This window comes from Malus sylvestris, chromosome 2 (assembly GCF_916048215.2).
Source record: "Malus sylvestris chromosome 2, drMalSylv7.2, whole genome shotgun sequence".
Classification (NCBI taxonomy): Eukaryota; Viridiplantae; Streptophyta; class Magnoliopsida; order Rosales; family Rosaceae; genus Malus; species Malus sylvestris.
In genome coordinates, this window is record NC_062261.1 from 26,072,804 (window position 1) to 26,087,155 (window position 14,352).

The following is a 14,352-nucleotide window of genomic DNA, read 5'->3' on the forward strand; positions in this document are numbered from 1 at the left end:
CCTATGGAAAGCTAAGATGGTGCGATCGGATATCTCTATCCTCGAGCAGTTAGCTGGTGGCAGGACTACATGAAGTTTTCCTTCCACAGGGAATTTGCTAGTGTAGGAGGCTTGGAGATCTGTAAGTGGGAACACCCCATGCAGGCCATCTAAAAATTAATGTTGACGGGGCCGTTGCCTGAAAAAAAAAAAGGCCTAATATACATGATTTTGGCACATATTGTTTTTAATATGGTCTATCATGAGTACCCAAAACCAATAACCTTATAACTACGTAAACAACACAACAAATATTGAACACACTTTCTCTCAGAAAAGAGAAGGAAGCACCCAGAAAGAAAAAGAGGGATGGAAAGAATGGATAGTGTAAAATAAGATCTCAGTGAGAGATAGGTTAATGAACGCTGCAGATGCTCAATTTTCTCTTTCGCTTCTCGGACTTTGGAGGATGGAGAGCCAACTTAATAGCTGCGTCAAAAACAGCCTTCACATTCTGCACAATTTTAACAATAATTTTTCAACTCATCAGCACAAGCCACAAGACCTAGTGAAAAATTAATAGGGTCGATTTCAACATGGTACCATAAGTTTTGCACCAAAGAGCACCGTTTATACACACGGTTTCATTTTGGACACTTCAGTTACCTTACTCAGCGAAATTTCAACAATATGTCCAAATTATAACCATGAGTACAGACATGAAATTTCTGGGTAATTAATACATACTGAAATTAACCTAATGTGATTGCAAATTCCACCAAATATTCACATATTTTAACATGAAAAAAAAAAACACATTCTAGGTTCCTGGAGAAGTTCCTCAAGAAGACCATATATTGAATTGAACATAAAAGAACCCCATTTTTCTTTTCATGTTTATCTTTTGTGAATTTCATGAGCGCACATATATATATACCTACATGCTGTTTCTTTGAGCTGCACTCAATATATGCCACAGCACCTATTCGCTTCTTCAAATCTTCACCCTACAATATTTTTAAAAATGCAGAAGAATAATTAAATTATAATAAAATAAAATAAAAAAGTTCCCCAGAATTGAATTTTCTATCATATTAAAATAATTCAGCTATACCAATGTCACAAAGCAGCAGTAATAAGGACCGAAGTAGCAGAAGTGGAAATCTACCTGTTGTGTAGAGATGGTACTTGCCCCGGGATAATCCATTAGGAATTGTCTGTCTTCTCTCAGATCTGCCATAGCAAAGAAACCATAAGTTGTAGAAAAACAGCAGAGACAAAACACAGAAAAATTAAAAGAAAATGAGCCATTGCGTTCTAATTTGAATCGTCAGGGCTCTTCAACAAATAAACCTCTCAAAACTTTATTTCATAGCAAAAACTACTTAACACACTGTTTCGAGAAAAATACTCATGAACTCAGATGCACTCAACATTTTTAGTTGATAGCTTTATTTTTCCTATAGTATTATTGTTGAAGTATTTTTTACTAATATTAACAATTGTTAGGGGCCTCCTCCCTCTTAGTGTAGATTATATCATTTGTTCAAAAAAAAAAAAAAACAATTGTTAGGGGCCTATACTAATTAAGTGTAATATTTAATGTATCTTCTCCAATCCCTTGGTCTATTATGCTTCATGACTAAAGTAATCTTTAAGGAAAAATATTAGATTGAAGTTTAAAGACAGTTGCTTTTTTTTTGTTACTTATAATTTTTAGCTTTCCTAACCAAACATTCTCCATTATTTAGAGCATAGAGAAATTTATAAATGGAAAAGAAACATAACTAAATCACTCAAATTTGCAGAGGTAGCAATTGCTAGTGGAAAGAACGGTTACCTAGTTTTGTCCCCACAAGAATGATAGGCACTGATGAGGCATAATGTCTTAGCTCAGGGATCCACTTCTCCAACATAACAAGAGGAGAAAAGAAAAAGGAAAAGGAGAGACAGAAAACACTGAATCTGATTAGTATATACATTTGGTACATGCAATTAGAAAAAGTGAATCTTAAGAAGAATTTAATAGCTAACGTAGAGAAAAAAGAAACTCACTTTCTTTGATATGTTCTCATAGCTAGGCCTACTTGTGAGAGAAAAGGCAAGAAGGAACACATCAGCTCCTCTGTAACTAAGAGGCCTCAATCTGTTGTAATCTTCTTGACCTGCAAATTAATTCACACAGAAAGAAGTTCATGTTGGAGTTTTTTTAGTAGAACACACTGCTCACAGTTAAAACTCTCTCACATTTTATAACATCTAGTCCCTCTTAAAAGTGATTGGAAAGATGGACTGTAGAGAACAAACATTGAGTTGAACCTTGAGTTTGGGCTTTGGGGTGTGATAATTATATATATTTAAAATATATTTGATTGACAAGCTCAAGACACGTTCAGTAGCCAAGGGTTACTGCCACAAGTTCATGACACGTTTAGTAGTCAAGGGTTACTGCCAAAAGGAAGGGTTGGATATTTCGACACGTTACTCCAGTTTCTTGCTAATGTTTATTATGACGTTAATAGCAATTGTAGTTGTGTACAATTTTGTTATACACCTAATGGATGTAAAAACAACATTTTTGAATGGAGAAATAGATGAAAAAATATACATTGAGCAACCTAAAGGTTTGTGCTTAACAGACAAGAAAGCAAGTGTGCAAATTAGTTAAGTCATTATATCGACTTAAACAAGCACCAAAGCAATGGCATGAGAAGTTTGATCATACTTTGTTGACCCATGGGTTTAAAATTAACGAATCCAATAAATGTGTTTACATTAAGAGTAATGGTAACTCTTGCATTATTGTGTGCTTGTATGTGGATGATATGCTCATAATGGGAACTAATAAAGATGTCTTAAATAAAACAAAGAAAATGTTGAATACAAGTTTTGACCTGAAAGACTTAGGTCAAGCCAATATCATTATAGGAATTCAAATTAAGAGAAATAGTGAAAGTTATGTCCTTACCTAGTCTCATTATGAATAAAAAATAGTAAGGAGGTTAGGTCAATTTGACTGCATACCTGCTGCGACTCCCTTTGATGATGGATTCAAGTTAGAGAAAAATAATGGCAATGCCATATCTCAACTTGAATATTTCCAAGTAATTGGAAGTACTTTAATTTACTTTTTAAAGTCACTAAGCATGACCTAGCTTATTCAGTAAGTAGGCTTAGTAGATATACTAGTAATTAGCACAAGAGCATTGGGATACTTTAGTAAGAGTGTTAAGGTACTTGAGAAATATGCTTGACTACAGTTTGCACTACACCAAGTATCCACTTGTTGTGGAAGGCTTCAGCAATTGAATTTCTAACACTATAGAATCCAAATCAACAAGTAGTTAAGGTTTTACTCTGGGAGGTGCACAATATATTGGAAATCCTCTAAACAGAAGTGTATAACTCGTTCCACCATGGAGTTAGAATTTATAGCTTTAGCCTTGGCTGGTGAAGAAGCCAAATGGCTCAAACATATTCTAGAGGATATTCCAGTGTGGCCAAAGCCTGTGACTGCTATGTGTATACATTGTGATAGTATGACTGCACCCAATCAAGAGCCAAAGCCATGTATACAATGGGAAGCAAAGACATATCAGGCGTAGGCATAATACTCTTAAGAAGTTGCTCTCAAATGGAATTATACCCATTGATTTCGTTTGTTTCGTTCGTATTTTGTCAATATATAGTTGCGATTTACTGTTGATTAGCATATAGTTTGTATATATATATATATTTTGAATTTATTTCTGCAATGTATATAATCTGTGATTGATTGTTGGTACTTTTCCAACTGATCATATATCTAATTTTGTTAAACTTAATTCAGATTTTTTTTGTTTGTTACATGCATTTTTTTTCTCAAATATATGCAAATTTTTCAGTTTTCTGTTTTCATGGCAACTGACTTGCTGAATCCAAGAGACCCCTTTTGGGATCTTATACAGCAGAGCTCACTCACTCCACCTTTTTCTCTTTACGAAAAGCTTGACATAAATGAAACATAAAAATAAGATTATGCAGTGAGTGGAAACATTTATCGAATGGCACAATGCTATAAGTTTATAAGAATTAATCTAAATATAGAATTCTTTTGCTTTTTACAGTTAACACTAACAAGAAAGAACTTATAATATGTGAACATAACTGATTTATATTATTGCAGTCTTTGGCATCACACATTTGGCTAATATTAATTCTTTAAACAACTCTACTTTTGCAAGCGGCTTGCATTAACATTTAACAGCGGCTATGAACTTACAAAGTGGGTAAGAACACTTACCCCAACACTCAAGGTCCTAAGTTCGGTTCTCTCCTCCATTGTAGCTTCTATATAAAAAGACTCTAACTTTCAACTTTGCTTGGAATTTTTCCTTTCCATTTGAAAGTATTGGCATTCATGTCCTACTTATTAGGACGAAAGCTTTATAGTTTATTCCTGTTTTATTGCGAAGAACACATGGCTCATGGATGCAGACTGGAAAATGGTCATAGTTTGTTTGTTTTAGTGGCATGAAGCTGAAATTAAGATGCAGTCTTAAGCGGCTTTAACTAAAACAAAAGTACCAATAATTGTCATAACAAAATTGGCAGAAAACTGAAGTACAAGCAAGCAACCAAAGTTCAAAATTCCTATTCAGCATGCAAATTATACAAGGGAGAGAGAGAGAGAGAGAGAGAGAGAGAGAGTACCAGCAGTATCCCAGAGACCCAAATTAACAGTATGCCCATCAACCGAAACATTGGCACTGAAGTTGTCAAAAACAGTTGGAACATAATCCTGTCAATTAAAAAGAAAAAGGAAATGAGTCCAGAGAAAGATCATATATAACTGTCATAAAACAAGAAGGTAATTGGAAAAAATAGAAAAAAAAATCAATGGCAATGACAAAAAGGAAAAAACAAAGATGTGAAGGGGTTGAAGGTAAGAAAAATATATACAGTGGGAAATGTGTTGCTAGTATAGGAGATGAGAAGGCATGTCTTTCCAACAGCACCATCTCCAACTGTCACACATTTGATGAACTTTGATGTTGATGCTGCTGGAGCTGCTGCAACTGCTGCTGCTGCTGTTGTTCTAGTATTAGCATTATCCATATGCCTGGCTACCTACACATGTGCTTAAATTAAGGTGATGAAACAATTAAAACTGATCTCTGTCTCTCTCAAATGTTTTTCGCTGATATAAAATCAACAATCCGATTTAGCTCTCATTATGTAGGTTGTTCAAGAGCGAGAGAGAGACTTGCAACAAAAGTTTTCTTAGAGCTTTTTGAAGGGAAGGGAAAGATGGTGGTGATTATTGAGATCACTTTAATTTGAGCTGTCAGAGGCAAAAGGAACCTTCTTGTGTCCCTTCCATGGAGGAATCTAATTGTCCATCACTTGAGATATGCGTATCTTCTTTGAATAAATATTATAATAAGATCCGTACATTTTTTTAATTATTATCTAAAGAATGTATCTGTAAATTAGAAACTAATTTGGCGATCGTTTCAAACAAATGTACGGTTTATCGTAAGGATGCTATTTATGGATGACAGCAATCTCCAAATTGAATAATTTTATAAAGAAGATCTTTTGATGATGACAAAAATGGTTTCAATTATGATGTTCATACGATGAAAATAACTAAACGATATCCAAACTAAATAATTTTTAAAGAGATGATCTTTAGGCGTTGATAAAGAGAATGAAAGGTTCTGATTATAATGTTTATACAATAAAAATGAGTTTACCATAGAAATAACAGTATTATCCATCTTAATCAAGGACAGAGTGCATGTGAGTATAGCCTCCGTTTCAATCACGCCTACATGCCTTTTACATTTCATTTCCTTTACTGTTTACGGTTTACCTTTTTTTCACTTTTAGGGGTTAATGACGCAACGAAGATGGCACGCTAACTTAGGGTTTAATGACGCAAAGAAGATGGCACGCTAACGCAACTGGGTGAATGGAAATTTGGATTCATCTAAACCCTATTCATATTATTATAAAGGATGGGTAGTAGTAAAGGTCTTTGAACTGTACCTCATGTTTAGTTTTCATCATTCAACTTTTAAATTAATTTCTTCTGTTCTCTAATTTAACTCTGTGTTACATGAGTGACCTATACGTCAAATATGTTTTTTTTTCCCGTTAAATTTAAGCGTATATTGGTCTTTTTATACAAAAAAAAAATCTAATTTATTTAAAAAAGAAAAGATCTTGGCTTCTTAAGGTTAAGGGGAAGTTTCTCATCAAAATACTTCGTGTCTTATTCACAGAATTTCGTTTCACTAAGACCGTTTAGTTAATTCTTTTGGAGTTTCGAACATGCACAAAATTCTGTGAATAGGTCCTCCTCATTCCTTGGAAAGCCTTTCTCTTAAAAAAAAAATCATTAGGTCCTCCTCATTCCTTGGAAAGCCTTTCTCTTAAAAAAAAAAATAATCATTTTCTTATTTATTTAGATAAAACTCCTATTTTAGCCCTCATCTTAATGGAATAGTTGACATAGTTAGCAAAAGGACTACTAGTGCAATAAATGACATAATTCAAGGACATGAGAAACTATTAGTAGAGTTTAGGGACGAAAAATGAACTCGTGATATAGTTCAGGGACCTTGGCCACAATTTAGCCAAACTTATTATGATGTTTAAGCCACTTTTGCAATGGCATACGATCTCTTTCTAGTCAATATCTTTTTTCTTTGTTCCACACTAAGGGTGGGTCACCAACAAGAGTGGGTCATAAAAAACATAAATAGATTTCTTTCAATAAGGAATGGTGATTGTTAGGATTGCAAAATTATGATGGGAGAGAGCATGGCTAACCAATATGCATGTTGGTGATTGATAGGAGCATATTTATGCGACTTAATTGGCTTGTTCTCGTGCATTTACGTTGTGTTTCTTTAGTTATTTTAGTGTTTAAAGTCACTTTTGTGTGTTTTCAGATTTCAAAGCCGAAGTGTGCAAAATGATGTAATTTGGAGCCTTTTGGAGCAAAAGGAATGGATGAATTGAAGACTTGAAGAAATTAGGATTCCTAATCAATGAAGGATTCCTAATCAACGAAGGATTCTTAATCTACGAAGGATTCCTAATTGAAGATGGATTCCTAATCACATGAGGATTCCTAGAAGAACAAGGATTCCTACTCCAAGAAGGATTCCTACTTGAAATAGGAAAGTTAAGCCAAGGTTTCCTACTTTGGTTTGACCTTTCCTAAATGTTCCTAAGTTTTATCAACTTTGAAGGCATCCTAAGCATTCTAGGACATCAAATACACATCCCTTGCACATTATGAACCTTTGCCGCACCCCCTTGACATTTCCTCTTCCTTGCCGTGCAAGGGAGAGGGTTGTTTCCTGATTTTATGCATTAAAACACATTCCTAATGTGTTTTAGGACCTTGCCGCATATTCCGTTGCCTTTCCTTTAATTTTCTGATTTTGTTTCCTATTTCTAGAAGCCTTAGACTTAATTTCTGATTACCTAAATAACCTAGGGTTTTAATTCCTAAAATCCTTTAAATAAACTCCTCTTTGGCAGCCACAAAAGATATATACACTGCCCATTCACGCCAGAAACCAGTCTCCACCTTCAGCCGCACCATTCTACCACCATTCACCCAAATTTCTGCCACAAATCACCCCTAGCCGCATCACCCATCAGCCCTAAACACTTCCATACGTCCCCCATCCATTCTACATCATTTAATAACCCAAAAACCTGCCCAAAGTCCCTGTGCCGCAGCAAAGGAGAGGAAGAAGAAGTACTTGAAGATTCTAGCTGTTCAACATCGAATCGTTGGAATATTTAGGTGTTCTCTTTCTTATATTTACTATGTATAAATTTGTTTTTCTTTGTTTTGTGAACATGAGGAACTAAGCCTTTTTGGCTAGGGGGTTATTCGATACCATGATTATGCTTGCAAGATGAATTGATTACGTCTAATTGTTATTTCATGAATTGTGAATGCAATTTGCTTAACCGTTTGATTGATGACTTATTTTTGCGTGTTAATTAAGGTGGCCAACTTAGTTTTCATGCAGGAATTTGAAGCTAAAACATAAGGAAGTTTCACCTAATAGTTACAACCTTATGTTTGCAAGTAGTGGAGGTCGCTTATAAATGATCGTGTTAAGGGAATTTTTGGCAAACGTTTCATGCTTTTCATAGTAACAATTGCCTCGTCAATGCTTATAGTTTTCATGAAGCTTAATGATCTTTGATTGTACCTTTATTGTGCTTTTCATGTAAGGGACTTTTAGAGAATGTTTTGAGTTGTTGCATGTGCATTCCCATCCAATTCACTAACTTTAGGAAAACTTGAAGGTTAAAAGAGTGCTATCACAGTTAACCTAGGGCGTTGAGATTCATAGTTTATTGAAAGAAGCAATTGGAAATCAAAGTTGAATGCAAGTGTATCATGTGTGGAGAAGAACCCTCTAGTTAGTCTATCACCCATCAATTTACTTAATTTTGTCTAAGAATCTGTTTACATTGTTCTTGCTTTGTTTTATTTATTTTCGTCCAAAATCACCCCATCTTATTTCTTTGAGTCATATTAACTAGAACTTGTCTTAGAATATGTTTTTAGGTGTTTTAGGTCATTAGAAAATCAAAATTCGTCCAAGTTGTGTTAGAGTCCCAAAACTGCCCAGAAAGTGGTTTTTAGGCAGTTTTGAGTGTTTGTTTGCTGTTTTGAGTCTTTTGGTTTGGTTTAGTGTTTTAGAGTTTAGTTTTGCATTCTTTGAGTCTAGTTTAGTATTTTAAACTTTGTTTTACAGATTTGAATCAGTTTAGAGTGTTTTAGCAATCCCTCCTAATCCCCAGTTTAAGAACGATCCCTACTTATCCATACTACAATTGTCAACAAGAGGGTTAATTTGTGTGTTTAGTTATTTTACGCATCAAATTTTGGCGCCGTTGCCGGGGATTAGCAACCTTGCTAATCCCTCGTTATTTCTTTTTATTTTTCGTTTGTTTTCTATCTTAGTTGCTGATTTGTTTTATTTCTTTGTTCTTAGGTACTAGTGCATGACTCGAAGTTCCCAACCTGTTCGTGAGCATATTTTGGACTTTGACGATGATTTTGAGAGAACTTTGAGAAGAAGGAAGAACCAACAAGAGTCTAACCCACCTAGCCCGGAACCTGACCTTGAAGAATAAGTTCCAGAAGAGGAGGAGGATCCCACGGCACAAGTGGGTGAAGAAGAGCAAGGTATGGCCATTGACAACCGTACACTCAAGGAGCTTTCCGCCTCGGGATTGGATAATGCCGCACCCTTGTGTATCCAATATCCCATGGCTGCTCAAGGTAAAACCGAAGAGTTCGAGTTAAAGTCAAGTTTGCTCCACCATATTCCAAAGTTCCATGGGATGTCCATGGAGGACCCTAACAAGCATTTGAAAGAGTTTGAGGTGGTTTGCTCAAGTATGACTCCGGTTAATGTCGACGGAAGTATTTTGAAGATGAAGGCTTTTCCATTCTCTTTGATGGACAAAGCCAAGGATTGGTTATACAAATTGGCTCCCGGAACAGTCACGTCTTGGGAGAGTATGAAGAGGGCATTTTTAGAGAAGTTCTTCCCAACTTCTCGAATCATCCTTCTTCGTAAAAAGATAAGTGGTATTCAGCAAGAGGAAGGTGAGTCTTTTCCCACTTATTATGAAAGTTTTAAATCACTTGTTGCTTCTTGTCCACAACATCAGATGAAGGAGGAACTACTTCTCCAATACTTTTACGAGGGGCTCCTACCACTTGAACGTCAAATGCTCGATGCTTCAGCGGGTGGAACATTGGTGGACAAAACGCCCATGGCTGCAAAAATCTTGATTGCTAATCGAGCGTTGAACGCTCAACAATACGAGGCTGTAGGCCAAAGAGGACCCCCACGGCAACAAGTGCATGAGGTAAGTTCCACATCCAATATTCAATCTCAGTTAGCTAATCTTACTTCCATTGTTTCTCAGATGGTCGAGGGAATGAAGATTCAAGGACCAATGGTGTGTGGCGTATGTTCTATCCAAGGACATGCCTCCGAAAAGTGTCCTCAACTCATTGAGAATGGTGGATGGGAGAGCGCAAATGCCATTGGATTTCAAAGCCAAAATCAACCGAGGAACGATCCATATTCAAATACATATAATCCAGGTTGGAGAGACCATCTAAACTTCAAATGGAGAGAGGCTCAACAATCCCAACCACAAGGAGGCTTTAGGCAACAACCCCCGGGTTTCTACACCAAACCATATGCACCCCCTCAAGTCCAACCACAATCTGCCCCAAATGCTTCAGGTACGTCTCTAGATAATGATGCACTTTTTAAGATACTAACCAAGTTATCTCAGGGGCAAGACGATCACACCCAAGCAATGCAAAACCAAAACAAAAGGGTGGATCACTTGGAGAAACAAATTGGGCAGATTGCAGACTTTGTAGGGAAGTTTCGAGACCAAGGCCAACTTCCTAGTTCTACCATTCCAAATCCGAAAGGAGGGTTCGAAAGTGCAAAAGCTATATTGTTGAGAAGTGGAAAAGAAGCTGGGGCAGGTCCTATACCATCAAAATCAGGTCACAAAGAGGATGAAAAACTGAAAATTGAAGAGGAGGAAGAAGGACAGCCCACGGCAAAGGTGGTTCCACCTTTGCCGCAAGCTTCTAGCACCCCAAAGTTGTCCAATCTGTCCAATACAGGTAAGAATGTGTCAAATTCAGTTCCTACTAATGTTTTTCCTTCGAATGTTCCTTTTCCTAGTAGGTTTATGCAAACAAAGAAGGAGGAAGCTGAAAACGACATCCTTGAGACACTTAGGAAAGTTCAAGTTAACATACCCCTTTTGGATGCAATCAAGCAAGTTCCGAGATACGCCAAGTTTCTAAAGGAGTTGTGCACCACTAGGAAGAGGATTTCGACCAAGGAGGTTGTAAAGGTAGGTGAAAATGTCTCCGCCATCTTGCAACGCAAACTACCCCCCAAATGCAAAGATCCGGGTAGTTTTACAATTCCTTATGTCATTGGTAACACTCGCTTCGAATCTGCCATGCTAGATTTAGGTGCCTCTATAAATGTTATGCCATACTCAATTTATGCATCTATGAATTTAGGAGTGTTGAAAAATGATGGTGTAATAATACAAGTGGCCGATAGATATAACGCATATCCAAAGGGAGTTTTGGAAGATGTTCTTGTGCAGGTTAATCACTTAATCTTCCCGGCGGATTTCTATGTTCTCGAGATGGATGAATCGGATCATGCAACATCATTACCCATCCTCCTTGGAAGGCCATTCATGAAAACGGCCCGGACGAAGATTGACGTGTATAGTGGAACTTTGTCCATGGAATTTGAAGGGGAAGTTGTTAATTTTAATCGTTCTGATTCCATTAAGTACCCTAGTGAGGACCATTCATGTTTCTCTATTGATATAATTGACTCTTTGGCGTAGGGATATCTCGAAGATTTGAATGACGATACGCTTAAAAAAGTCATTACACGAGGCATGGAATTCAAAACCAAGGGGGCAAATTCTATGCTACCCCACGACATACATGACCCATTCCATGCCGTGCCTCCTAGTGAGGAAATTATTGAGTTGGTTGTTGCCCTTGAGTCATTACCTAAGCATGGTGGTAAGTCTCCTAACTTCGATTCAATTCCAATTTCGACTAACAAGTTGCTTCCATCCATTGTTCAGGCACCCATCCTTGATCTCAAACCCCTACCAAGCCATTTGAAGTACATTTTCTTGGGGGAAAACGAGACCTTACCTGCCATCATCTCCTCATCCCTCACGGCACAAGAGGAGGAGAAACTAGTGCGTGTGTTGAAGGAGTTCAAATCTGCCCTAGGATGGACCTTGGCCGATATCAAAGGTATAAGTCCTACAACATGTATGCATCACATATTTCTTGAGGAGGGGGCCAAACCAACTAGAGAGGCTCAACGCCGTCTTAACCCTCCGATGATGGAAGTTGTGAAAAAGGAGATAATCAAGCTCCTTGATTGTGGTGTGATTTATCCCATCTCCGATAGCCATTGGGTTTCACCTATCCAATGTGTGCCCAAGAAATCTAGACTGACGGTTGTAAAGAATGCGGAGAATGAGCTTGTGCCCACCCGAATTCAAACCGGTTGGCGAGTGTGCATTGATTATAGGAAGCTAAACGCCACCACAAGGAAGGATCACTTCCCATTGCCATTCCTAGATCAAATGCTCGAAAGGTTAGCGGGTCATTCCTTTTATTGCTTTCTTGATGGATACTCCGGTTATAATCAAATTGTTATTGCCCCGGATGATCAAGAAAAGACCACTTTTACTTGTCCCTTTGGAACGTTTGCATATCGACGCATGCCATTCGGTTTGTGCAATGCTCCTGCCACGTTTCAAAGGTGTATGGTTAGCATCTTTTCTGATTATGTTGAGAGGATTATTGAGATATTCATGGATGATTTTAGTGTGTTTGGTAATTCATTCGATAATTGCTTGGATAATCTGACTTTAATCTTGAAACGTTGTGTTGAAACAAACCTTGTGTTAAATTGGGAGAAATGCCATTTTATGGTTAAACAAGGTATTGTTTTGGGTCATATAATCTCTGAACGAGGAATTGAGGTTGATAAGTCTAAAATAGATCTTGTACGCTACTTACCCTCTCCTACTTCGGTGAGAGAGGTTCGTTTTTTTCTTGGTCATGCAGGATTCTACCGACGATTTATCAAGGACTTTTCCAAGATTGCATAGCCCCTATGCCGTCTCCTACAAAAGGAAGTGCCTTTTGAGTTCAACGAGGCGTGTGAGCAAGCATTCAACCATCTCAAGGACCTCCTCACCACGACACCAATTATCACTCCACCGGATTGGTCCATTCCCTTTGAACTAATGTGTGATGCATCGAATTATGCATTAGGAGCTGTTTTGGGCCAATGGAAAAACAAGCTGCCACATGTTATTTATTATGCTTCTCGTACCTTAAATGATGCACAATTAAATTATTCCATAACTGAGAAAGAGCTTTTGGCTGTTGTCTTTGCATTAGATAAGTTTAGATCATATTTAATTGGCACTAAAGTCATTGTTTTCACTGACCATGCAGCCTTGAAGTACTTGTTCACAAAGAAAGAAGCTAAACCTAGACTCATTCGTTAGATGCTTCTACTTCAAGAGTTTGACATCGAAATCAAGGACAAGAAGGGGAGTGACAATGTAGTTGCCGACCATCTAAGCAGGTTGGTGCGTGAAGAAGAGGTTCTTCCCATCTCTGAAACATTTCCGGATGAACAACTCTTATCCATTCAGGTAAGTGCGCCTTGGTACGCAGATTTGGTGAATTATTTGGTGACTAAACAAGTTCCTAGCATCCTAAACAAATTCCAACGTGATAAACTTAAGAAGGATGCTAGATTTTATGTTTGGGATGACCCATACTTGTGGAAATATTGCTCAGATCAGGTTATAAGAAGATGTGTGCATGAATCAGATTTTCACTCAATTTTAAGTTTTTGTCACACATATGCATGTGAGGGTCATTTTGGCACCCAAAGGACAGCTTTTAAGGTTCTTGAATGTGGGTTTTATTGGCCTACTTTGTTTAAAGATGCTAGAACCTTTTGTTTAACATGTGATCGCTGCCAAAGGACAGGTAATATAAGTCAAAAAGATCAAATGCCGCAGGTACCCATATTTGTTGTTGAAATTTTTGATGTTTGGGGTATCGATTTTATGGGTCCATTTCCTTCATCTTTTGGTTTCATTTACATATTACTTGCCGTTGATTATGTTTCAAAGTGGGTGGAAGCGAAAGCCACTCGAACTAACGATTCTAAAGTTGTGGCAGATTTTGTGAAAACTAATATCTTTTCTAGATTTGGGATGCCTAGGGTGCTCATCAGTGATGGAGGGTCTCATTTTTGCAACCGTACCATTGAGGCATTACTCAAGAAGTACCATGTGACACATAAGGTTTCCACACCTTACCACCCCCAAACCAATGACCAAGCCGAGGTGTCTAATCATTAGATCAAACAGATTTTGGAGAAGACCGTGGGGCCAAATAGAAAAGATTGGAGCTTACGGTTGGATGATGCACTATGGGCGTATCGAACGGCTTACAAAACCCCCATTGGTATGTCTCCTTTTCGGCTTGTGTATGGCAAGCCATGCCATCTACCCGTGGAATTAGAACATAGAGTGCATTGGGCCATCAAGACCTTCAATTTGAATGTGGACCAAGCTGGAATTCATCGAAAGCTTCAATTGAGTGAACTTGATGAGATAAGGCATGAAGCTTATGATAATGCTAGAATTTACAAGGAGAAGACCACGGCATTCCATGATAAGATGCTTCGGGGCAAGACTTTCACACTTGGGCAGAAAGTG

The 14,352-nt window shown here is 37.5% G+C and overlaps 1 protein-coding gene across 4 annotated transcripts; it reads right to left on the minus strand.

The window, feature by feature from the left end:
* Window positions 1-201: 201 nt before the first annotated feature.
* LOC126634566 (rac-like GTP-binding protein RAC2) lies at window positions 202-5,320 on the minus strand. 4 transcript variants are annotated; one of them, XM_050305112.1, is made up of 7 exons: window positions 4,921-5,319; window positions 4,672-4,759; window positions 2,035-2,144; window positions 1,820-1,886; window positions 1,148-1,212; window positions 917-986; window positions 202-493 (listed from the first exon to the last, which is right to left on the minus strand). In XM_050305112.1, exons 1-7 carry the CDS (start codon window positions 5,074-5,076, stop codon window positions 474-476), a joined length of 576 nt encoding a protein of 191 aa, XP_050161069.1. In that variant the 5' UTR covers window positions 5,077-5,319; the 3' UTR covers window positions 202-473. The 4 variants fall into 4 exon arrangements, with proteins under 4 accessions (XP_050161069.1, XP_050161055.1, XP_050161063.1 ...); XM_050305098.1 differs by having other exon boundaries at window positions 921-986; window positions 4,921-5,315; XM_050305106.1 differs by having other exon boundaries at window positions 921-986; window positions 1,820-1,883; window positions 4,921-5,312.
* Between the last annotated feature and the right edge of the window lie 9,032 nt (window positions 5,321-14,352).

Excerpts from the sequence above, each read along its gene's own strand:
- LOC126634566 (XM_050305089.1), bottom strand. The coding sequence starts at position 5,076 with ATGGATAATGCTAATACTAGAACAACAGCAGCAGCAGCAGTTGCAGCA. Across the intron at positions 2,145-4,671 it reads GGGTCTCTGGGATACTGCTG|GTCAAGAAGATTACAACAGA; the intron begins GTACTCTCTCTC and ends ATTAATTTGCAG. Across the intron at positions 987-1,147 it reads GTACCATCTCTACACAACAG|GGTGAAGATTTGAAGAAGCG; the intron begins GTAGATTTCCAC and ends AAAATATTGTAG.